Source organism: Heterodontus francisci, chromosome 10, assembly GCF_036365525.1.
Source record: "Heterodontus francisci isolate sHetFra1 chromosome 10, sHetFra1.hap1, whole genome shotgun sequence".
Classification (NCBI taxonomy): domain Eukaryota; kingdom Metazoa; phylum Chordata; class Chondrichthyes; order Heterodontiformes; family Heterodontidae; genus Heterodontus; species Heterodontus francisci.
The window spans coordinates 12148973-12173977 of record NC_090380.1 but is presented as its reverse complement, the minus strand read 5'-3'; the positions used below and the strand labels follow the sequence as shown (position 1 = coordinate 12173977).

The 25005-nt window shown below is 46.7% G+C and overlaps 2 protein-coding genes across 4 annotated transcripts in view; both read right to left on the bottom strand.

Annotated features, from left to right (window-relative positions):
* LOC137374291 (ankyrin repeat and SOCS box protein 9-like) overlaps positions 1–6795 on the bottom strand; it is a 106789-nt gene extending 99994 nt beyond the window's left edge. For all 3 annotated transcript variants that reach the window (XM_068040101.1, XM_068040106.1, XM_068040105.1), the window contains exon 1: positions 6710–6795. The gene's annotated coding sequence lies outside the window, so the exon portion shown is untranslated. The remainder of the gene's footprint in view (positions 1–6709) is intronic.
* piga (phosphatidylinositol glycan anchor biosynthesis, class A) lies at positions 2472–24457 on the bottom strand. The gene is made up of 5 exons (XM_068040100.1): positions 23672–24457; positions 17506–17638; positions 10415–10547; positions 6710–6916; positions 2472–2967 (listed from the first exon to the last, which is right to left on the bottom strand). The coding sequence occupies exons 1-5, from the start codon at positions 24279–24281 to the stop codon at positions 2677–2679; spliced, it is 1374 nt and encodes a 457-aa protein (XP_067896201.1). The 5' UTR covers positions 24282–24457; the 3' UTR covers positions 2472–2676.
* Positions 24458–25005: the final 548 nt, after the last annotated feature.

Below are 25005 nucleotides of genomic sequence, written 5' to 3'. Positions count from 1 at the left end.
AAATTGGAACTAGCTAAAAAAGCACAGCCAGAGTTCAGATCACACAGGGGTGCGGTGTAGACAGGCTGAAGAAAGTGAAGGCTGGATCCAGGAGCTGGCAAATACGAGCTGCTGCAGCCGTTTCTGTTACTTAAAGTAACTGATTAACCAGACCCTGTCATACAGTGCACAGGGTTGTCATTGAAGGGCTTGGATAAAGCTAATAATGGTGGATCCAAGCCATCAAGACTGTTGTGAACAGAGCTGAGGTTCTGGAGAAGCGCGCCGTTTTGGTGAAAACTGTACCCGTGGAGGTCGGGTTGAAGGGGAACTGCTGTTGGATGAGAATTGGTGGCTGCATCTTGGAAGGAGCTGGCGGTCTACCTGAGGAAAGTCAGAGCTTTGAAGAACTTTGTGGCTGCAATTGGTGCCATGAACACTGAGTTGACTGCCCAGTAAATCCGTGAGATCTTTGTTGCATCTGATGTGTAATTTGTACATCGATTGTGATTTGTCTGTTAATTCATGTTTAGTTTATGTTGATTTTGGTTTGATTATTTAAGTTATAATAGTGAAATCTTGTCCATTTGGTTTTTTTTTAAAAATATGAGCCCTTCAGTAAATTTGTTTCGTTTTGTTGATCTCCACAGGGATCATAAAATCCTGGGGAACTCCTGCTGTGATGTTGAGGGGCTGCGATGATTAAACAGCAACCACCACAACCATCTTCCTTGTGCTAGGAATGACTCCAGCCAATGGAAATTCCACCCCCCCACCTCCTCCCAATCACCATTACCTTCTGCTTGACTAGGGCTGCTTGATGCCACATAGTCAAATGCTGCCTTGATGTCAAGGGCAGTCAATCTCACCTCACCTCTTGAATTCAGCTCTTTTGCCCATGTTTGGACCAAGGGTATAATGAGGTCTGGAGCTGAGGCATCCTGGCAGAACCCAAATTGAGCATCGGTGAGCAGGTTATTGGTGACAAAGTGCCACTTGATAGCACTGTCAAGAACACTTTTCGTCACTTTGCTGATGGAGCACAATTGGCCAGATTGGTTTTGTCCTGCTTTTTGTAGAAAGAACATACCCAGACAATTTTCCACATGGTAGATGCCAGTGTTCTAGCTCTACTGGAACCGTTTGGCTAGAGATTCTGGAGCACAGGTCTTCAGCACTCCAGCTGAATGCTGGGACCTGCAACCTTTGCAGTATCTAGCATACTCAGCCTTTTCCTGATTATCATGTTGAATGAATTGAATTACCTGAACACTGGCATCTGTGATGGTGGGCACCTCAGGAGGAGGCCAAGATGGATCAACCACTCAGCGCTTCTGATTGAAGATGGTCACAAAAGCTACAGCCTTGTCTTTTGTACTCGCGTGCTGGACTCTGCTATCATTGATGTTCAGGGAGCCTCCTCCTCCAGTTAGTTGTTTAATTGCCCACCACCACTTGTGACTGGATGTGGCAGGACTGGACAGCTTTGGTCTGATCCATTGGTTGTGGAGTCCAGGTATGAGAAAATATGCTATACGACCATGGGTTCGTGCCTACCCTGATTAGACCTCCAAGACTCAACAATTAAGATTTGGTAGAACCATTGTTCTATGGTCCATGTTGCCATTAGGAGTATGGTGGCAATCCATTCATTTTAACATGAGTTGTGCTGCTTAAGAATAGCATTTGGTATCTGCAAGGGCTCAAAAATTCAAGCTCAAAGCTAGCTGCCTAATGACTATCTTCCTATTGGCAGTGGGTGGAGGCAAAGGTGGGGTGTGTTCTCTTTGGGTTTAATGTGACTCCAACATATTAACAGAGAATCGAAGTTCATAACCATATCAACATTCTTCAACAACCTTGGTTATCCAATACCTGACTGGGCAGATATGCAATATTCCAAGGCCACTGCTAATGATTTGAGCTGGAATGGATGGATCATAATGGAACATGAAAAGATAATCTCAAAAGTGGGGACAAGTAGAGTGGTCTAACTGTAGAAAGCTCGACAGTGCTTTGTACAAGTTATGGGATTTAGCTGCTTGAGATCCTTCAATACTCCTGCACAAATTTGGAGATGCGCAAGCTTTGGTGCCATTAATATGAGCCGAAACACTCTGGATTTAGGCAAGCTGAATGTGTCTCTTTGCAAAGGGATTGTGCATGGCACAGCAGGCAAATAGTAATCTACAGCTGTAGATTGCTCAGTAACTTAATATAGAGACTTGAAATGTTAATGTAAAGTCTTTTTTTGCACTAAAAAATGTGAATTATCTGATAATTTAAATGGCAATATAAGTACAAACTGAGAATTTAGTACTAAAAAATTTGAATTATTAGGTACATGACTGAGTTAAAAGCAGAATGTAGCCACAAAAGCAGCTCTGCAGTGCAAAAAGAAAAATCAGTGAGCAGTGAGGCACAAATTAACTGACCAAAGTTTTCAGACCTGTTGCAGGAAGAGATCATATAGTGAAATGAACACACAGAAATTTGACTATACATCTCTTAAAAGTTTTTATCCACATTAAATCCCAGTTTAATTTCTATGCAGTTGAAGTTCATAATGGTTACTTAAGGAGGTAGCAAAATAACTAGACCAAGTTACCCTGTCTTACAAAACAGAAAAAAGTGATAAAATTTGGTAATCCCAAAGGATTTAAACCTAGAGTCCAGAAGCAGCTATAAATCAAAGCATCAAGTTTGCACATTGTGATTGCTCCTTTCAGAGCAAGGTGGAGTTTTCCTAAGTTTATCAACTGTTGAAAGTCTCTGTTGTTGCTTCCAAGCTCCATTCACACCTGTGGCATCTACAGCAATGTCAATCATGACATCTGGAACCACACATCTCAAAAACAACAAGAAAAGGAAGTCCAAAACAGCAACTAAAGCAAAAATACAACCAGCCACAGGACCGCAGTGGGCCATTAATCTGTACAATCGTTTGTTCATTGGCAGTATCCCCTCTTTGGCCACGCGGTCATAAACCTAAAACAAAATCACAAGAAGCAAGGTTAGAACTACCCAGTTATATATTGGTACTGGATCCAGGACCATTACCACAACATCAAGAGGGGAGATGTAAGGTACAGCAAGCAATTAGGAAAGCACATCTGGAGTACTGTGTACCGTTGCAGTCTCCGTACCTAAGGAAAGATAGACTTGTCTTGTCTTAGAGGGAGTGCAACAAAAGTTCACTAGACTGATTCTTGGGATGAGGGGATTGCCCTAAGAGGAGAGATTGAGTAAAACGGACCTATATTCTCTGAAGTTTAGAAGAATGAGGTGCGATCTTATGGAAACGTATAAAATTCTTAGCAAGCTTAACAGGGTAAATGCTGACCTGTTGACTGTCAGGAACAAAGATGAGGCATTTCTGCAATAGTAGAGGAGGCTTGTGTGCTTCACCTAGAATTGTTAATGCACAGGCAAGCAGAGCTCCAGCATTTCTATAGGCAGCAGCTCAAGAGGGTGGGAGGGAGGACTGGACTATGAGATTAGAGGGACGGATGGAAGTTTATTATGTACATATTGGGAAGAATGAGCTCAAGAAGAAATGGTTTTGTCAAAGTGATTATTGTCTTCCTCTTCTCCCATCTGCTTACTGGTTCCCATTTTACTCTTTCCTTCAACCATGCTTTATTTTTATAATGCAAGATAGCCCTGGACAAGAAAATAATGCGTAGATGCACCAATTGGGCAAAAAACTCTGAAGTTAGGAGATGACACTACAGAAATGCATTTCAGGTCAGGTGATGCCATTTTATGTCACCAAAGTGGCACATATACAGATAAGCAGCGAAAGAAAATAAATTCTATTAAAATAACAAAAGCCAACATGTGACTGCCAGGCACTAGTTAGAACAAACCTCAGTCAAAAGCTACAACACCAACTGCCATCTCATTAAACTGTTTTGTCCTATTTTGTTTTTATTTAATAACTGCTGAATTAAGTGCAAAGCATCAGGACCTTCCAAAATAAATATAGCAAACAAAAAAGCAAGAAGACTTGTACTACAAATGTGAGATGAATTATAGAAAAATTTCTAAAGATTGTGCATTGTCTATCTCCATCGCCTCCTTATGCGCAGTGTTGAACTTTTCATTCATCCAATTTTGCCATCCTATGCAATCCCTTCCTTCATCCCACTGCATTAATTAATGGTGAAGCTTTCAGCTCTCTAGGCTGTGCTCTACAAATTCCTTTCTAAATCCTTCTCCCTCACGCCCATTAAATATTTTCTCAAGACTTAAATATGTGGCCATGCATTTAGTCTCCTTTCTTCAGTCCTGAAATTATGTTGTGTCTATTTCTACTTCACTGTGAGATACCTTGAAACATTTCTCTACATTAAGTGCTATGTAAATGGATGCTTATCTCATAGCATGTTCAAAATAAAAACTGATAATGAAGTTGTTTTCATATGTGGTGAAGAAATACTCAAACAGAACCCAATACCTTGGTGTTCCAACCAGTTTCCCTTGGAGAGCCCAGAGACAAGTTCAACTTTAATCTCCAGCACATCAGGCACTTCGAATCACTGCGATAAGCTTTCAAAGTTGATTTGAGACTGAACTGGCAGAAGCTAGTTGCCCAGCTCAAGATTCATCTACCAACTCCAGAAAACCGTTGAGGATAACAGAATCCAAAAAATAAGTTTGTGCCAAAAGTCACCAAAAGAATCAAATATGAAATAGGCTAATACTGAAACAGGTAGAGTATGAGTCATATGATCGAGATGGCAGTCAATATCACTTTGAACTGTTGGGTGAGACCAATTTAATAACAGCAACATGGATAAATCTTATTTAGTGAAAACATCTACATGGTTTCTGCTACATGCAGTTTTGGCACTCTCAGAATCATGACTTAATTTTAGATCTGGACCAACTGAAAATATTTATCCAAACTCAGATTAATGTATAGTAATTGCACAGGTGCAAACTTAAAATCCTGTACAACATGGCAAAACAGCTCAGTAAAGCCGAATTTTAGTAGCAGCGATGATAAATTGGAAGTATTTTTCTATGTGGGTACAGCTTAAGACTGAAACTTCAGCCCTTCATTCTAACTGTCACAGTGTCACTTACAAGGAGTATTTTGTGTTTTTGATTATATCGGTACCTAATTTATTAGTCACGAGCCACATATGGCTCGTTGGGAATCCATAAATGACTAACTGCAACTTTGATCAGTAAATTAAAAATAAGAAATAGACACTGTCATTGGACAGTATGATCTTAACACTCACTGGTACAGCGTATGCATGTGAACTTTAACCTTTGTGCGCGTCTATCAGTATAGTCAGACAAAAAGCAGAATGTGATTGTTATGCGTGCTTTACCACCTTGGGGACTGCTTATTGACCATCTTAAAAATAGTGCGCAACACAGGTAAAAATACCAGGGCTTCAGAACCATGGAAACACCAAAACACCAGAAACTTAATATTGAGAGGCAGCTGTCATCATGGTCAACTTAATTGGAATAACCACTCCAGAGCAGCTGATGAGAACAAGCTTAATCAATAACAAGCAGTTCCGAAAGGACACATCACGACAAAGGGCAATCAGCATCCAACTGTGGTTTGGATGAAAAGTGAGGTGAAGCATGGAGGCAGGTCAGGTCCGGACAGAGAGTTGGGGGCTGCTGGATGGATGCAAAATGCCTGGAATAATTCAACAGGAAGCTTGACGCTTTGCTTGTGGGACAAAATCAGAAGTTTCTATAGAATATGAGCTACACGGGATAAATGACCTCTCTCATCTATACTTATCTTTGTTAAGCACATGTAAAACCATATGTGGGGACACTACTATCACGAGCTTTCATTCCATTATGCACTAAGATGTTAAACTTATGAATGTTCAGTTTGCTTTACTTCAACAGAGTTCCTCTCAAAGAGACCCAATGTATAAATATCAGATCTGGTGGCTATTCTTTTGCGCTACAGAAACTACGGTAAGTTGCCTACTTCCAGTTATGCTGAACTTCAAAGGCTCAATGATTCTTCCATGATGATAAAAAAGATCAGGGAGAAAATTTATGAAATATTGTTAACAACGTATGACAGCCAACAGCTATCCCAAAGCTGGTATCAATCTTAAATCTCTAACTTATCAAGAATCCTTGCCATGAAATATTAAATTAAGTCATTTAACTTCAATGCCACTAATCTTTTGAATTCCAATTGCTCTTGAACTGTTCTTTTACTGATAGTGGAACTGTTCAGTACTAGATATACCATTTTCAGTTATACTCATCACTAGTGTGTTTCTTACTGTAATAATTATTCAATGTCTCAGCTTCTCCCAGTGTACGTACGCACACACACACGCAACCCCCCACCCCCCCCTCCCACAAAAGGAGGATGGAAGCAGATTCAATAATAACTTTCAATGGATAACTGCTTGAAAAAGGAAAAAAAATGTAGGGCAATGGGGAAACAGCAGGGAATTGAGACTAATTTGACAGCTCTTTCGAACAGCCAGCACATGTACACTGGGTCAAATGGCCTCCTTCTGTTATGTATGATCCTAACACATTGAGAAGCTAAATGAGAGGAAGGTTTTTTCCAAAACACAAAAATAAATTTTTATAAGGTAACTTTTAAATAATATGCCATTCATGTGATGTGCTATTATGTTGCAAAGTATCAACAAAATCATTTTCAGAGACCACCCCCAAGGCCAATATGAAATGATCGATGTAAAAAAAAAATTGTACGCACCTTTTCAGTGCGTTCTGCCACATTTCTCCATGTGTACAAATTCTTCACTCTGTTGTGGATTGTTTCAGCCGGTGGCAGTATACCTAGCCTTTGCTGAGTAATGGCAGTTTCCAGTCCCTCACACAGGGACTTAACAGTGGGCTCACACAAGATGATAAGATCCTCAGGTAGAACCTCCGGCACACCGCCAACCTTGGTACTGACAACCTTTTGCAAAAGGAGAGAACAACCCATTTTGAAACTATATTAGTCAGCTTATAGTATATGATGTATAATAAATAAAAACCTTCACTAGAGGATGAAGTGTGCCACAAAGTGACAGGACTCAGGAAACAAATGAAACTCTACAATTAATTGGTTGCCTCAACTATCACTAGTCACAGGTAAACCTCATCCAATCAAGCCTGCAAAGTCCTCCTTACTAACATCTGGGGACACGTGCCAGAGTTGGCAAGACTGTCCAGCAGACTAATCAAGCCAAAGGCCTGAGATAGTCATGCTCCCAGAATTGTAGCCACTAGTCAACACCCCAGACTCCATCAACATTCCTCAATACATCATGTGCTAGAGAGATGGGGGCAAGGGGGGAGGGGTGGGGGGAGGTGAAAATGACCTCACCCCTCAATGGCTGCTATCACCGCCGCCATTCCCCAACAGTATCCCGCTCTCCCCCGCATTCGATGCCTCAATCGCCGCTTCTCTTCCCCACTCCCTCCCGCCGTTCTCTCCCATGCCCGCCTGCTCGCTGCTCCATTTCCCCGCTCCCGACTCTGCCGCTCCATCCTCCCAATCCTGACTCTGCACGGTTCACACCCTGCTCGCTCTCCCACCCTCGCCAGGTGACGAGGCTGGGAGCGAGTGGCAGGAGGAAACAGCAAGCAGTTGGGCGTGGGAGTGAACAGCGGAATGCAGCAGTGAGCAGGCAGAAAAGGGGAGAGAGAAGTGGCAATCGTGGAAGGGAGCAGAAAACTGAATGCGTCGATTGAAGCAGCGGTCGCAGGAGGGAGTGGCAATCTGTTCGGGGGTGTGGAGGCAGCAATCGCGGCTATTGAGGGGTGAGAGTTTGGGTTCAATTTATTTTTTCTGTCTCAAATTGAGCAGTGCCATTTTTATTACTGACAGCTGCCTGAGATTGCAGACCTTTCAGTTGATGAGTTTTTATTTGCACATGTGCCAGTGGTTGTTCTGTCAGCAAACGCAGCCTTTCAAAGAGGAGAACCATACCATTTCCCTTTGATATTCAATGGTACATTGCCAAGCCCACATTACCAACATCCTGGGGTTCACCATGGATAAGAATTTTAACTACAATCACTGCAAAAATGTTGCAGCTACTACAGCAAGTCAGAGGCTGGGTATTCTGTGACTGACTAACTCACCTTCTGACTACCCAAAGCCTCACTACCAATAACAAGGCACAAGTCATAAGCATGATGAAATACTCTCCACTTGCTTGGATGGGTGCGGCTGCAACAGCACTCAAGAAACTCAACAACATTCCACGACGAAGCAGCCTGCTTTATCTGCGCTTCATCTACTAGCTTAAACCTCCAGTCCCTCCACCATCATCTTACCATGGCTGCAGTCTGTACTATCTATAGATGCAGTGCAGCACACTCAGAGACTTTTTCAGCAGCACTTCCTAGACTAACCGACCTCTAACACTTAGAAGCACAATGGCAGCAAGTGCAAGGAAACACCATCATCTCCAAGGCATAAATCACCTAGTCTTCATTGTTGCTGGGTCAAAATCCTGGAACTCTCTACCCAACAATGATGTGACATTTCCTTCACCACATGGATCTCAGGGGTGACTAGGGATGAGCAATAAACCAGCCTTGCCAGTAACACACACACCTCAAAGAATGTGCAACAGAAAAATAAAGGTAGCGCCCTATTGTGAGGGACTAAGAAAGAAAGGCTGAATTTATATAGCACCTCTCACAACTCCAGAGCATTCCAAAGCACTTCACAGCCAATGAAGTACTTATGAAGTGCAGTCACTGTTGTAATGTAGAAAAAAGAACTGTGGCTTTCCACCTTGGTTACAAATTGAAATTGGTAGCTGCCGGGAAGAAGGCTGTGCATTTCGATAGGAAGAATGAGGACAGGCAATATGAGCTACGTGGTACAATTTTAAAGTGAGTGCAAGAAGAGACACACCCTGGGGTGTTTGAAGGTGGTAGGACAAGTTAACAAAGCAGTTAATAAAGACAAGAGATCCTGGCTTTATAATATGGCAGAGATTGCAAACGCCAGGTGGCAGAAGTGGAGACAATGAATGATTTCAAAAGGAAATTGGATGGACACTTAAGGGAAATAAACTTACAGGGCTATGAGGATAGAGCCAGGAAATGGGACTGATTGGATTGCTCTGTAGAGAGCTGGTATGAACTCGATGGGCCAAATGGTCTCCTTCTGTGCCATTATGACTCGCTGAAGTAATGCTAAACCAATATAAAACATTAGTTTGGCCCCAGCTGGAGTATTGCATCCAATTCTAGGTACCACATTGTTGGAAAGACATGAAGGCTTTGGAGAGGGTACAGAAGAGATTTACTAGAATGGTTCCACGATAAGGGATTTCAGTTATGGGGATAGACTGGAGAAGCTGGGGTTGTTCTCCTTAGAGCAGTGAAGGCTAAGGGAAGATTCGATAGAGGTGTTTGAAATTATGAAGGTTTACACAGCATAAATAAAAAGAAACTGTTTCCAATACCTGACGTGTCCCTTCCGAACAGCACTGTTGGTGTACCTACACCGCAAGGACTGCAACGGTTCAAGAAGGTAGCTCACCCCCACCTTCCCAAAGGCAATAAATGCTGGCTCAGAGAGCAAAGCCCACATCCCACGAACAAATAAAAAAAAACAGAGGGCACAGGTTTTAGGCAAACGGTAAAAGAATGCAACATGAAGAATAACTTTTTTACGCAATAGCTGGCGTAGGATTTGTAAAGCACTGCCTGATAAGGTGGTGGATGCAGATTCACTCTTAGCCTTCAAAAGGGAATTGGATAAATACTTGGAGAAAAAATTGCAGGGATACAGGGCAACAGCAAGGGAGTGGGACTAACTGGATTGCTCTTGGAAAGAGCCACTCAGACCCGATCGGCTGAATGGCCTCCTCCTGTGCTATAGTATTCTATGATTCTTCCCTGCTCTAATGGCTGCAAGGATGACATGAGAGGGAAAGGGAAAATCTGCTCTTAATTACAAAGAAATAATCTCCATTAAAACAAGAGGTTTCATGTTAAGTTTATACAGTAAAATTAACAGCTGTTCCCACGTTGGATTTCTGCTGTTCAAAAACAACTTTTACACATACTCTTAAGCAGAGCTACAAGGATCAAGCAGGGGGTGGGATTAACTGGATTGCTCCGTGAAGAGATGGCATGGACCTGAACGGCTGAAAGGCCTCTTTCTATGCCATAAATGACTACGTCTATTTAACAGCTTCAATTTTGTGCAAGTTAACTTAATGCTAATTCTGGTCCTTCGGGGACATTAGCACTCCTGGTTATTTTTTTTCTCGGATAAATAAAACTAAGTTTAATTTGATTTTAATGAGGGGGTAGGGTGGGCGTGGGGCTGGTTAATTGGAAAAATCAACTTCAAATTCATAATAATGGTTCAGAGATACAACAGACCCAAACAGCTGACCTCGGGCCTCTATACATAGATGATGACATTTTGGAACTGCTTTACCTGGAGACCACAACTTGCTCCTTCAACTATTGCCATACAAAAGGCTTCAGTCAGAGAAGTGTTGAGGAAAATGTGACCCTGCACCAAAACATTTCTCACATCTTTATGCTCAAGGGCACCCAAAAGACGTACTCTGTAAAAAGAAAAGGACTGTCAAAATATGAGCAACATCTTACAAAATAGCTAAAAATAAAGTTACCTATTTTCTGATCTTTAACTAGTAAGATCTAATCCTTTTTTGCCTGTGACTGCTTTTTGTGGTATCTTTGTTTTGTTTTAGAGATACAGCACTGAAACAGGCCCTTCGGCCCACCGCATCTGTGCCGACCATCAACCACCCATTTATACTAATCCTACGCTAATTCCATATTCCTACCACATCCCCACCTGTCCCTATATTTCCCTACCACCTACCTACACTAGGGGCAATTTATAATAGCCAATTTACCTATCAACCTGAAAGTCTTTTGGCATGTGGGAGGAAACCGGAGCACCCGGAGGAAACCCACGCAGACACAGGGAGAACTTGCAAACTCCACACAGGCAGAACCCAGAATTGAACCCGGGTCGCTGGAGCTGTGAGGCTGCAGTGCTAACCACTGCGCCGATTTGGACGTAAATGTGGGGGCTTGATCAAGAAGTTTTCAGACGACACAAAGATTGGCCATGTGGTAGATAGCGAGGAGGATAGCTGTAAGCTGCAGCAAGATATTGATGGTCTGATCAGACGGGCAGAAAAGTGGCAAATGGAATTCAACCCGGAGAACTGTGAGGTGATGCATTTGGGGAGGTCAAACAAGGCAAAGGAATACAAGAATATACTGAGAGGTGTAGAAGAAGTGAGGGACCTTGGAGTGAATGTCCACAGTTCCCTGAAGGTGGGAGGACAGGTTGATAAGGTGGTGAAGAAGGTATATGGAATCCTTTCCTTTATTAGCCGAGGTATAGAATATAAGAGCAGGGAGGTTATGCTGGAACTGTATAACTCATTGGTTAGACCACAACTTGAGTACTGTTGCAGTTCTGGTCACCTCATTACAGAAAGGATGTAATTGCACTTGAGAGGGTACAGAGGAGATTTACGAGGATGTTGTCAGGACTGGAAAAATGCAGCTATGAGGAAAGATTGGATAGGCTGGGGTTGTTCTCCTTGGAACAGAGAATGCTGAGGGGAGATTTGATTGAGATATATTGAATTGTGAGGGGCCTGGAGAGAGTGGAGGTGAAGGGCCTATTTACCTTAGCAGAGAGGTCAGTGATTAGGGGACATAAAGTGATTGGTAGAAAGATTAGAGGGGAGATGAGGAAAGGTTTTTTACCCAGAGAGTGGTGGGGGTCTGGAATTCACTGCCTGAAAGGGTAGTTAAGGCAGAAACCCTCAACTCATTCAAAAGGAGTCTGGATATGCACCTCAAGTGCCATAATCTGCAGGGCTACAGACCAAATGCTGGAAGGTGGGATTAGAATAGGTGGATTGTTTTTCAGCCGGCACAGACACGATGGGCCAAGTGGCCTCTTTTTGTGCCGTAAACTTTCTACAATTCTAAATATTGAGCAATTTGATTTTCAACTTTAAAACAGGTTGTGGGATGCAGGTGCTGCAGCAGGATGAGATTTATTGGAACTGCCAGTTCTGATGAAAGATCACAGACCTGAAATATTAACTCTGCTTCTCCCTCCAGATGCTGCCAGACCTGCTGAATATTTCCAGCACTTTCCGTTTTTATTTCAGATTTCTAGCATCCGTAGTATTTTGCTTTTATTTAAGATTTACTGGGCATGTTACTCACGATTTGCTAGTTTAAAAAAAAATAAGTCCACATGTGAACATAAACACATTCTTGTTTATCATTCTTGTCCACATGCAAGGATATCAGTATTAGTAAAGAAATAGTACTGGAGAAAGTAATGGGGCAAAAAAAAAATCCCCAGGACATGATAACCTACATCCTAGGGCGGCACAGTGGTTAGCACCGCAGCCTCACAGCTCCAGGGACCCGGGTTCGATTCCAGGTACTGCCTGTGTGGAGTTTGCAAGTTCTCCCTGTGTCTGCGTGGGTTTTCTCCAGGTGCTCCGGTTTCCTCCCACAAGCCAAAAGACTTGCAGGTTGATAGGTAAATTGGCCATTATAAATTGTCACTAGTGTAGGTAGGTGGTAGGGAAATATAGGGACAGGTGGGGATGTTTGGTAGGAATATGGGATTAGTGTAGGATTAGTATAAATGGGTGGTTGATGTTCGGCACAGACTCGGTGGGCCGAAGGGCCTGTTTCAGTGCTGTATCTCTAATCTAATCTAATCTAATATGGAATTAGCATAGGATTAGTATAAATGGGTGGTTGATGTTCGGCACAGAATCGGTGGGCCGAAGGGCCTGTTTCAGTGCTGTATCTCTAATCTAATCTAGGGCTTTAAAAGAGGTGGCTACAGAGATAATGGATACATTGATTTTAAACTTGCAGAATTCCCTAGATTCTATAACAGTTCCCATGGATTAGAAGGTAGAAAGTGTATTCCACTATCCAAGAAAGGAGGGAGAGAGAAAAAAGGGTGCTATAGGCCAGTTAGCCTGACATCAGCGGTAGGAAAAATGCTAGAATCTATTAGTGATGTGACAACAAGGCTCTCAGAAAATCATAATATGATTAGGCGGATTCAACACGGATTTATGGAAGGAAACAATGTTGTCAAATCTGTTGAGTTTTTTTGAGGGTGTAACTAGCAGGGTAGATGAGGGGGAACCAGCAGATGCAGCACATTTGGATTTTCAGAAAGCATTCACAAAGGTGCCATACAAGATGTCATTCCACAATATTAGGGGTAATATGGATTGGGTATTGGTTAACGGACAGAAAACAGAGAGTAGGAATAAACTGGTCACCTTCAGGATGGCAGGGTACAACTAGTGCAGTGCCATAAGGATCAATGCCTGGACCTCAGCTAATTATAACCAGTATCAATGGCTTAGATGAGAGGACTCCGCGTAATATATTCAAGTCCACTGACAATACAAAGCTAAGTGGGAAAGCAAGCTAAGAGGCTGCAAAAAGAATTTAGGCAGGTTAAGTGAATGGACAAGAACATGGTACATGGAACAGATTGTGCAGAAATGTGAAGTTATTCATTTTGGTAGGAAAAATAGGAAAGTAGAATAATGCTTGCACAGTGAGCAAATGGCTCGGAATCAAAAACATTCTGCTTGACGATGGCTACTCTGATCAGATCATTTCTCGCTGTATATCGCGCAAACTTATGAACAGGCCTAAGGCCATCATTTTCGGCCCTGAAAAGTGCCCAGTCTACCTCAAATTACCCTGGAAGGGTAATGTATCGCAAAAATCTGAGCAACAGGTGAAGCTAGCTGGTTCATGCTGCTACTATGCAGTAGCAACATGTATGGTGTTCGCCACTAACAGGATGTTGTCGTCAAGCCAAAAAGACATTCTGCCTATTGCATAAATAAGTAATGTGACGTGTGAATTTCAATGCCAGCGAGTTGCTAGATATATAGGCTGTACGTTCCAAAGACTGGCGGATCTTATCAAACAACATGTCCCTTTCACTGTTCACAACGGGCAAGGTACAGGCCGTGCCCAACCAGCGCGTGCTTGCAAAACTCAAAACAATGTCCAACTTTAGATGTGATTCCGCGATTGGACAACATTTGCTAAATAATCCTCAGTGTGCTAAGAATTACGCTGACAACCAATTTAAGATTGTCAATAGAGCTCTCAGTGTGGTGCATTTGCACATACTGGAAGCTACATATATTAACACACAGAGCCTTGTTCTTTGCAGACAAAAAGAACATGTGCAAACATTGCACTTGTTTCAGCTAAACAAAATAAATGACAGCCATTCGCTGGCTCATTCCTCAGGGCATCGCCTTGACCAATCAGAATCAAGCTGCCTAGTTTAAATTTCAAACAAAGCTTGGCAGTTAACTGTCAGTCACTGTAAACTGGTGCATTCTCCACAGCAACGCCGCTACCAGAGTTCACTTGCCAACCAATCAACACTCTCTTGTCATACAGTATAGTTGTTTTCCCTTACATTGGTATTCTTGTCGATTGCCCTGATGAGTACAAGACAAAAAGCTTCGACAACATGTCTCTATTTTCAGCAATACTCAAGTTCTGTACTACCAAATGACTATTTATGTTTGCCATTGTTTATCTACCATATCTTTTAATCTAATTTCCCAATCTACTTCAGCTAACTCACCCCTCATATCTTCGTAATTGATTGTTTAAACTTAAGACCCTAGTTCTGAATTTAACCACAGCATTCTCAAATTTGGTAAGAAATTTTATCGTAATATGATCATTCTTCCCTATAGGATCTTTTACTACAAGATTACAAATTTTTACTCAATCATACTTCCAATAGCAACATATTTCTCATTGCAGACCAGCTCTGCGCTGTCATGAACCATATCTGGACTGGCTGATCCTTGTCGCTCAGTTGCCAGCCTGTGATCACATGGCCTGATTGGAATAACTTGGCAGAAAAATGGCACAGGATGAATGAATCATGACTGCTGCCAGGAAACCAAATGCAAGCCTTCATGATGTGCTGCTTGCAGTTGTAAACAAGCTGGATATTAACAGAATGGAATTACTTTCAATTCAGAGAGATGCCAGGCTGGTGATGGGGAGCACACAAGGCAATGCTGGTGCAGTCTTTGGCACTTTTTACCCTGGAGAAGCCTGCAACTGTGAGCAAAGCCTAGAACTCTCTCTCCCTGCTTCACTCCAGTGGCAAGGTGATTCCCCCTTGCATGGTGAGCCTCAGTGATGTCCCAGATACAATGGTGAACAGCAACATGGGAGGAGCCTGATACACAATCGTAAAGGATCGCAGTGACCTTGACAGTCACAGGCGATGCTGACTATGCCCTGGTTTGAGGCTGGATCTGTAACTGCAGCAGGTGAGGTATTTCGATAACAGCCTCCCTGGTGAAGCGAAGCTGCCTCATACATTGCTCCTCAGTGAATGTGAGGTAGCATGATAAGTGTTCCTCGAATACCTGTGGTGGGTCTGGCCTCTGTGCAGTGCCCTCCTCCTCCCTCTTCTCCCAGCTGCTCCTGTCTTTCTGGCTGTTCCCACCCCAAACGCCCTCAAGCCCCAAATTCAAACCGACAATAATATTACTTTGAAGGCAGATAAAGGAGCAAAACCAAAACACTAGCAAAAACTTAGCACATGTTAAGTTGCAAAGGCATAAATTAGTCGACAGAACACTCTGAAATAAGCTAGCAGCCTAAAAGGACAAACCAGCAATTAGTCTTTATGGAACAAAAACAGAAAGTGCTGGAAATACTCAGCAGGTCTGGCAGAATCTGCAGAGAGAGAAACAGTTAACGTGGCCTTTCATCAGAAATGGCAAAGGTTAGACTTTGAGCAAGTGAAAGGAGGGAGGGGGCGAAGAACAAAAGGCAGAGTGCAGGAGAGATTAAGTTAAAAGATGTTGCAGAACACAGATATAGGGAGTGTTAATAGTCATATTAAAAGACAAAGCATTAGCCCAGAGTGTTCATGGCAGAATAATGAACAGCTCTGTCCAAAAGCAAAAACCTGAAAAACAAGTTTACGGCAGGCATATGGTTAAAAATAATTTTTAAAAGGCAGTCATGCTTTGAAATTGTTGAACTCAATGTTGAGTCCAGAAGGCTGTCTTTATGGAACTCTTTAAATAGCTGCACGCCAGGATGCCTGCTGCTTGTTCACATGCTACCACACCCAGAATATTGTGTGCAGTTTTGGTCTCCTTATCTGAGGAAGGATGTTCTTGCTATAGAGGGAGTGCTGCAAAGGTTTACCAGACTGATTCCTGGGATGGTGGGACTGACGTATGAGGAGATTGAATCGGTTGGGATTATATTCGCTGGAGTTCAGAAAAGTGAGGGGGGGGGGGGGGGGGGATCTCATAGAAACCTATAAAATTCTAACAGGACTTGACAGGGTAGATGCAGGAAGGATGTTCCTGATGGTGGGGGGAGTCCAGAACCAGGGGTCATAGTCTAAGGATACGGGGTAAACCATTCAGGACTGACATGAGGACAAATTTCTTCACCCAGAGAGTGGTGAGCCTGTGGAATTCGCTACCACAGAAAGCAGTTGAGGCCAAAACATTGTATGTTTTCAAGAAGGAGTTAGATATAGCTCTTGGGGCAAAAGGGATCAAAGGGTATGGGCCGAAAGCGTGAACAGGCTACTGAGCTGGATGATCAGCCATGATCATAATGAATGGCTGAGCAGGCTCGAAGGGCCGAATGGCCTACTCCTGCTTCTTTTTTCTATGTTCCTCTGATTTACAGAGTGAGTTTATCAAGGCTGAGTCAGGCATTCAATATCAGTAAAGGATGCAAGTCCTTTTACATGACTGGACACCTACGGAGGGTAACATACTTTTGGCATGGAATGAGCGGGTGCTCCCCACTCGCCTACTGGACCATTAGGTTCCCATTTTACACCCGTAAAACAAAAGGCGTTGAATTCCTAGGCCCACCTTTCCAAGTTACTATCTGCACCAAAATGTAGGAGCAAAATACACGATGACAAATTACTACAATGTTTGTTTTGGATTAAATGGACTATTGGAAACTAGGAATTAAAAGCTACTGAACTAAATAGATTAATATTTCCTATCCTGTACACCTACATGATTTTTAAACATTAATTTTCAAACTAAATACTTACTTGGCTTCTTTCTGGAGCCCTGTAAGCCAACCTTTTTATTTTACATGAATCAAAGGATGCTATGGTAAGCAATGAATTAAAGTTAAGAAATGCAGTACAAAGTAGCTGTGTAAGTACATATTTTAAGCATCAAAAGTAATTTTCAGGTAATACTTCACCTTATTGCTTTCTCCTTCAATAGGAACAATGTTACCTAAATTACAGTGAAAATGCAAACAAGTAACAGACAAAACTGCAGTCCCTACGAAAAATTTATATTCATACAAAAGGTACAATGTGAATTCTAATCCCATTTTTAGAAAAGCAATAATTAAACCATTTTTGGGAAAACGACCAACATTATTGCAGTTTCTCCCCAACAAAATGAAGTATGGGAAATGTCTCAATACCTCTCATGCAGCTGGTATTTTTCCCGGACTTCCTCCAATACAATTCGTTTAGGTCCCTCACCACCAATGAGAAAGTGCAAATCTGGATGCTTCTGGCACAATTCAGGAATTATACCAGCAAGCAAATCAATTCCTAAATGCATAACAAACCATTATTAATTAAAACAAACCTGAAATACAAAACCAAAGGAAGAAAGTCTACTCGCACATTATGCCAACAGCAGGAATAAAATAAAAGCACATGATGCTGGAAATCTAAAATAAAAACAGCAAGTGCTGGAACTACTCAGCAGCTCAGGCAGCATCTGTGGAGAGCAGAGCTAATGTTTCAGGTCTGCGAACTTTCATCAGAAAGCAGTAGTAGAGTGTAGGCTTATGTCTAACATTCCCCAAACCAGAAAATTCACAACCAGTTTATGATTTTCTAACATGTCACATACACCACCACGGAAATAAAAGAAAAACGAGTGGGAGTACAGGAAGCTACTGAGTGATAACTTACATTTATATAGCACCTTGAATGCAGTAAAACATCCTAAGGCACTTCACAGGAGTGTAATCAGACAAAAAAAATGGCAGAACTAAAGCAGACAATGGCTCTGAATTTGCTAGAGGAGGGTGTCTCGTGGCGAGAGTTGGAAGTGTTTTTTTTAATCTCACCCTTCAGAATCATAGTCATGGAATAGAATGAGGCCACTCAGCTCAGTGAGTCTGTGTCGGCTCTTTGAAGAGCAACCCAGATGGTCCCAATTCCCTGCTCCTTAACCATATCCCTGCAGCAACTTCTCCTTCAACTATTTATCCAATTCCCTTTTGAAATCTACTACTGAATCGGTTTCTACACCCTAACAGGGAGCATATTCCAAATTTCAACCATGCAATGTGTAAAATAGTTTTTCTTCATGTCTTCAGACAATCATCTTAAATCTGCACCCTCTTGTTATCCTCGGGAATAAGAACTTATGTTTCAACTGCTCCCTTTCAACCCCAATATTGAGTTTCACGTCAGGATCATAAATCACATCACTAACAGGGTCTTGCTGACATGAAATACCAGCCATAAAAGTCGGCAGCAAAATTTGTTTGCATTTACCATACAAATCTGGCAAATTCTTGACACTACTGGTAAGATGGACATTTCACAAGGCTAACAGCAGTGACACAAATCATCCAGCAATTTGGGCTCATTCACAGCTCGCCTCTCCCTCTCCCACATCCCAGGGCCTCCCTCTCACTCACTAACAACTCACAGCATATCAGTCCTTCACCAAAACTTTAAGCACTAATAATGGGACAAGCAACTTAAACTCTTCTGCCAGCAATTTCTGGATAACTTAACAGGTAACAATGGGGCATCTTAAAGGAGATGGCACAGACAGGTTTGTCGAGACATGGCCACCAATTGTATAGCAGTGAAAATTATGGATGCCTACATGGCCAGAATTAAGGTGTTCGGGGACCAGGACCCAATGTATGGCAACAAGAATAAGTGCGATGAGTGAACTTAAGTTCGCAAGGTGGGAAGCCAGCCAGGAACGTCAGAATAGTCAAGTCTGGGGGTAACAAGTAAGGCTGAGGCAGGAGCAGATATAGGCAGTATTAGAGATGGAAGTAGAGGTTTTTTGTGGGTGATGTTAAAGAATACACCATCTGAGTCAAAGGGGTTATTTATATAACTGACGTACATACACATTGATTGAAAAAAATTCATCCTTGTTTTCAAACACTGCCATGGCATCACCCCTCCCCATCTTCGTAATCTCTTTGATCCCCAAACCTGAAGTCTCAGTGTTCCTCCAATTCTGGCCTCCTGTACATCCCTGATTTTGCTTGTTCCACCATTGGCAACCGTGTCTTCAGCTGCCTGGGCTCAACATTCTAGAATGCCCTCCTTAAATTTCTCTGCCGCTCCCTCCCATAAGAGGCTCTGTCACCTATACAAATATCTAATTCACCTCATTCCAGTGATCAAGGACAAAAATCTAAACTGACACTCCAGTGCAGTACTGAGGGAGCATGGCATTGTTTGCAGTGCCAACGTGTGGACACAGCCCCGTCTGGTGGACATTAGAGATCCCATTGCATTATATCGAAGTGGAGCAGGGGATTTATCTCTGGGTACCCAGGCCAAAATTTATCCTTCAATCAACATCAGTAAAAACAGATTATCTGGTCACGTTTGTGAGATCTTGCTGTGCACAACTTGTCTGCTGTGTTTCCCACATTACACCAATGAGTACACTTGAAGTACTTCATTAGCTGTAAAGCACTTTGATATGGCCTGATGTCATGAAAGGGACTATATATTGTTAGTTCTTTTTGTGGAACCTGGCACAAAATTTGCACCTAGTGGTGAAACAGCTTGGGATGCTATATAAATGTAAGGTGTTGTCCAAATACAAATTGCTGTCCCAAGCTCACACTTGGATAAAGTGACTGAAGATAATGCGTGTGAGAACAGTGCAGAAGAGGAGGCAGGTGGTTGGGTTCTGGAAAGGTGCAGGGTTCAAGAGGCAGTGGCTCAGGATCAAGGGGCAAGGGTTCCAACAGCAGGGGTTCCAAGGTTTGTGGTATGTGAAGGGGTTCTGCGGATGACGGACAGAGACATGCTGGACGACGGAGAAGGGTTGCAGTGGGGAAGGGCCAGGCTCAAGGAGTGCCAGAAGAGCCCGGGGGGGCAAGGAGGGAAGAGACGGGGGGGGGGGGGAAAAAGAGGGAAGAGACGGGGGGGGGGGGGGAAAAAGAGGGAAGAGACGGGGGGGGGGGGAAAAGAGGGAAGAGACGGGGGGGAAAAGAGGGAAGAGACGGGGGGGAAAAGAGGGAAGAGACGGGGGGGAAAAGAGGGAAGAGACGGGGGGGAAAAGAGGGAAGAGACGGGGGGGAAAAGAGGGAAGAGACGGGGGGGAAAAGAGGGAAGAGACGGGGGGGAAAAGAGGGAAGAGACGGGGGGGAAAAGAGGGAAGAGACGGGGGGGAAAAGAGGGAAGAGACGGGGGGGAAAAGAGGGAAGAGACGGGGGGGAAAAGAGGGAAGAGACGGGGGGGAAAAGAGGGAAGAGACGGGGGGGAAAAGAGGGAAGAGACGGGGGGGAAAAGAGGGAAGAGACGGGGGGGAAAAGAGGGAAGAGACGGGGGGGAAAAGAGGGAAGAGACGGGGGGGAAAAGAGGGAAGAGACGGGGGGGAAAAGAGGGAAGAGACGGGGGGGAAAAGAGGGAAGAGACGGGGGGGAAAAGAGGGAAGAGACGGGGGGGAAAAGAGGGAAGAGACGGGGGGGAAAAGAGGGAAGAGACGGGGGGGAAAAGAGGGAAGAGACGGGGGGGAAAAGAGGGAAGAGACGGGGGGGAAAAGAGGGAAGAGACGGGGGGGAAAAGAGGGAAGAGACGGGGGGGAAAAGAGGGAAGAGACGGGGGGGAAAAGAGGGAAGAGACGGGGGGGAAAAGAGGGAAGAGACGGGGGGGAAAAGAGGGAAGAGACGGGGGGGAAAAGAGGGAAGAGACGGGGGGGAAAAGAGGGAAGAGACGGGGGGGGGGGAAAAGAGGGAAGAGACGGGGGGGGGGGAAAAGAGGGAAGAGACGGGGGGGGGGGGAAAAGAGGGAAGAGACGGGGGGGGGGGGAAAAGAGGGAAGAGACGGGGGGGGGGGGAAAAGAGGGAAGAGACGGGGGGGGGGGGAAAAGAGGGAAGAGACGGGGGGGAAAAGAGGGAAGAGACGGGGGGGAAAAGAGGGAAGAGACGGGGGGGAAAAGAGGGAAGAGACGGGGGGGAAAAGAGGGAAGAGACGGGGGGGAAAAGAGGGAAGAGACGGGGGGGAAAAGAGGGAAGAGACGGGGGGGAAAAGAGGGAAGAGACGGGGGGGGAAAAGAGGGAAGAGACGGGGGGGAAAAGAGGGAAGAGACGGGGGGGAAAAGAGGGAAGAGACGGGGGGGAAAAGAGGGAAGAGACGGGGGGGAAAAGAGGGAAGAGACGGGGGGGAAAAGAGGGAAGAGACGGGGGGGAAAAGAGGGAAGAGACGGGGGGGAAAAGAGGGAAGAGACGGGGGGGAAAAGAGGGAAGAGACGGGGGGGAAAAGAGGGAAGAGACGGGGGGGAAAAGAGGGAAGAGACGGGGGGGAAAAGAGGGAAGAGACGGGGGGGAAAAGAGGGAAGAGACGGGGGGGAAAAGAGGGAAGAGACGGGGGGGAAAAGAGGGAAGAGACGGGGGGGAAAAGAGGGAAGAGACGGGGGGGAAAAGAGGGAAGAGACGGGGGGGAAAAGAGGGAAGAGACGGGGGGGAAAAGAGGGAAGAGACGGGGGGGAAAAGAGGGAAGAGACGGGGGGGAAAAGAGGGAAGAGACGGGGGGGAAAAGAGGGAAGAGACGGGGGGGAAAAGAGGGAAGAGACGGGGGGGAAAAGAGGGAAGAGACGGGGGGGAAAAGAGGGAAGAGACGGGGGGGAAAAGAGGGAAGAGACGGGGGGGAAAAGAGGGAAGAGACGGGGGGGAAAAGAGGGAAGAGACGGGGGAGAAAAGAGGGAAGAGACGGGGGGGGGGAAAAGAGGGAAGAGACGGGGGGGGGGGGAAAGAGGGAAGAGACGGGGGGGGGGAAAAGAGGGAAGAGACGGGGGGGGGGAAAAGAGGGAAGAGACGGGGGGGGGGAAAAGAGGGAAGAGACGGGGGTGGGGGGGGAAAAGAGGGAAGAGACGGTGGTGGGGGGGGAAAGAGGGAAGAGACGGGGGTGGGGGGGGAAAGAGGGAAGAGACGGGGGGGGGGGGGGGGAAAGAGGGAAGAGACGGGGGGGGGGGGGGGAAAGAGGGAAGAGACGGGGGGGGGAAAGAGGGAAGAGACGGGGGGGGGAAAGAGGGAAGAGACGGGGGGGGGAAAGAGGGAAGAGACGGGGGGGGGAAAGAGGGAAGAGACGGGGGGGGGGGGGGGGGGGAGAAGAGGGAAGAGATGGGGGGGGGGGGGGGGAGGGAAGAGACCGGGGGGGGGGGGGGGGGGGGAGAATATAGCGGGGTAGACCGGGGGGGGGGTATAGAGCGGGGTAGACCGGGGGGGGAATAGAGCGGGGTAGACCAGGGGGGGGGGGGGGGGTTGAGTGGGGTAGACCAGGGCGGGGGGGGGAGAATAGAGCGGGATAGACTGGGGGGGGGGGGGGGGATAGAGTGGGGTAGACCGGGGGGGGGGGGGATCGAGCGGGGTAGACCGGGGTGGGGGGGGGGGATAGAGCGGGGTAGACCAGGGGGGGGGGGGGGGGGGAGGGAATAGAGCGGGCTAGACCAGGGGGGGGGGGGGGGGGATAGAGCGGGGTAGACCAGGGGGGGGGGGGATAGACCGGGGGGGGAGGTGGGGAATAGAGCGGGGTAGACCGGGGGGGGGGGGGATAGAGCGGGGTAGACCGGGGGGGGGGGGAATAGAGCGGGGTAGACCGGGGGGGGGGAATAGAGCGGGGTAGACCGGGGGGGGGGGGGTGAATAGAGCGGGGTAGACCGGGGGGGGGGGGGGGGGGGGTGGGGGGGATAGAGCGGGGTAGACCGGGGGGGGGGGATAGAGCGGGGTAGACCGGGGGGGGGGGGGGGATAGAGCGGGGTAGACCGGGGGGGGGGGGGGGGGGGGGGGGGATAGAGCGGGGTAGACCGGGGGGAGGGGGGGGGGGATAGAGCAGGGTAGACTTGGGGGGGGGGAATAGAGCGGGGTAGACCGGGGGGGGGGGGAATAGAGCGGGGTAGACCGGGGGGGGGGGGGGGGAATAGAGCGGGGTAGACCGGGGGGGGGGGGGGGGATAGAGCGGGGTAGACCGGGAAGGGGGGGGGGGGGGGATAGAGCGGGGTAGACCGGGAAAGGGGGGGGGGGGGATAGAGCGGGGTAGACCGGGAGGGGGGGGGGGGGATAGAGCGGGGTAGACCGGGAAGGGGGGGGGGGGATAGAGCGGGGTAGACCGGGAGGGGGGGGGGGGGATAGAGCGGGGTAGACCGGGAGGGGGGGGGGGGGATAGAGCGGGGTAGACCGGGAGGGGGGGGGGATAGAGCGGGGTAGACCGGGGGGGGGGGAATAGAGCGGGGTAAACCGGGGGGGGGGGGGAATAGAGCGGGGTAAACCGGGGGGGGGGGAGATAGAGCGGGGTAAACCGGGGGGGGGGGGATAGAGCGGGGTAGACCGGGGGGGGATAGGGGAGAGCGGGGCTGAAGGGGCGTACCTTTCCTGTACACCAGTCTGCTGACCACCACCACGGTGATGGTACCGGGCTGAGGACGGCCAGACTCGGGGATGAAATCGGTGGGATCCACGGCGTTGGGGATAACGGAGACAATGTCGGGGCTGAGGGCGGCCCGCAGCACGGTGTTCTCCTTGCTGGTGTAGGAGACGCAGACAATGTGGTTGGTGTCGCACAGAGAGACGGTGAGCAGCTTGTTGGTCAGGACCGAGCTCAGGTCAGCGAAGCCGAAGAGTGAGTGGTCGGTGAAGACAGTGCGCAGGCCCAGAGCGCGCGCGTGAAAGAGTGCGTCGTGCGCGAGCGCCGAGAATGAGCTGTGCGCGTGCACTAGGCCGACGCGCTCGCGCACCAGCACACAACGCACGAGCGGCAGGCTGTGGAAGAGCGTGCTGGCCGTTGATTGGTTGTACATGACGCGCAGCGGCAGGTAGTAGACCTTGAGGCCGTGCGTCAGGTAGCGCACGCCGCGCCGCGCGCCGTACGCGTGGCTCAGCACGATCACCTTGTGGCCCCGCTCGATCAGGCACTGCGACAGCTGGTAGATATGGCTCTCCACCCCACCCATGTTGGGGTAGAAGAAATCCGACACCATGCATACCCGGTGCTTGCGCCCCACCGCAGCGGGCGGCAGAGTGGTGGTGGGGGCCGCCAGCCTGGCGCCGATCTGGGCCTGGGGGAAGAGGGGGGGTCAACCAACCATCAAGAGCCGCCTCAAATTCAAACCAGAGCTCCCAACCGTCAGCGGCAGAGTGAGGTGGGCAGGAAGTGGTGTGAGACCGGAGGTGACGTCATGGAGATGGGCTTTTGCAATGCGGAAGCTATATGAGCTGCCAGAATCCAGGCTGGATGCTCCTGTCAAGTGTGTTGTCCTAACTTTTCCCAGCAATCTGGAAAAGCTAGTTGAGCAGCACTTAATCAGCTGTACTAATACTAGGAACTTCAGTTTGGAGTCAGTAGTTGCAACACCAAAACCCATGTGCCAAATACAGGACCTGCACAGTTGAACCACTTCTGTTATTCTTTCATGGGATATGAGTGTTACTGGCAGGCCAGAATTTGTTGCCAGAATTAATTCCTTTGAACTGAGTGGCTTGCTTGGTCATTTCAGAGGGCAGTAAAGGGCAGAGGACCCAATTGCTGTGGGTCTGGAATTACATGTAGGCCAGACCGGGTAAGGACGGCAGATTTCCTTTCCTAAAGGACAATAGTGAACAATTACAACAATCAACATGGTTTCATGGTCACCATTAGACTAGCTTTTAATTTCAGATTTATTAATTGAATTCAAATTTCACCATCTGCAATGGTGGGATTCA

Coding starts and splice junctions, on each gene's coding strand:
- piga (XM_068040100.1), bottom strand. CDS start 24,281: ATGGTGTCGGATTTCTTCTACCCCAACATGGGTGGGGTGGAGAGCCAT. Junction 17,639..23,671: donor CAGACTGGTGTACAGGAAAG/GTACGCCCCTTC, acceptor TTATGCATTTAG/GAATTGATTTGCTTGCTGGT. Junction 2,968..6,709: donor TGGCAGAACGCACTGAAAAG/GTGCGTACAATT, acceptor ATTTTGTTTTAG/GTTTATGACCGCGTGGCCAA.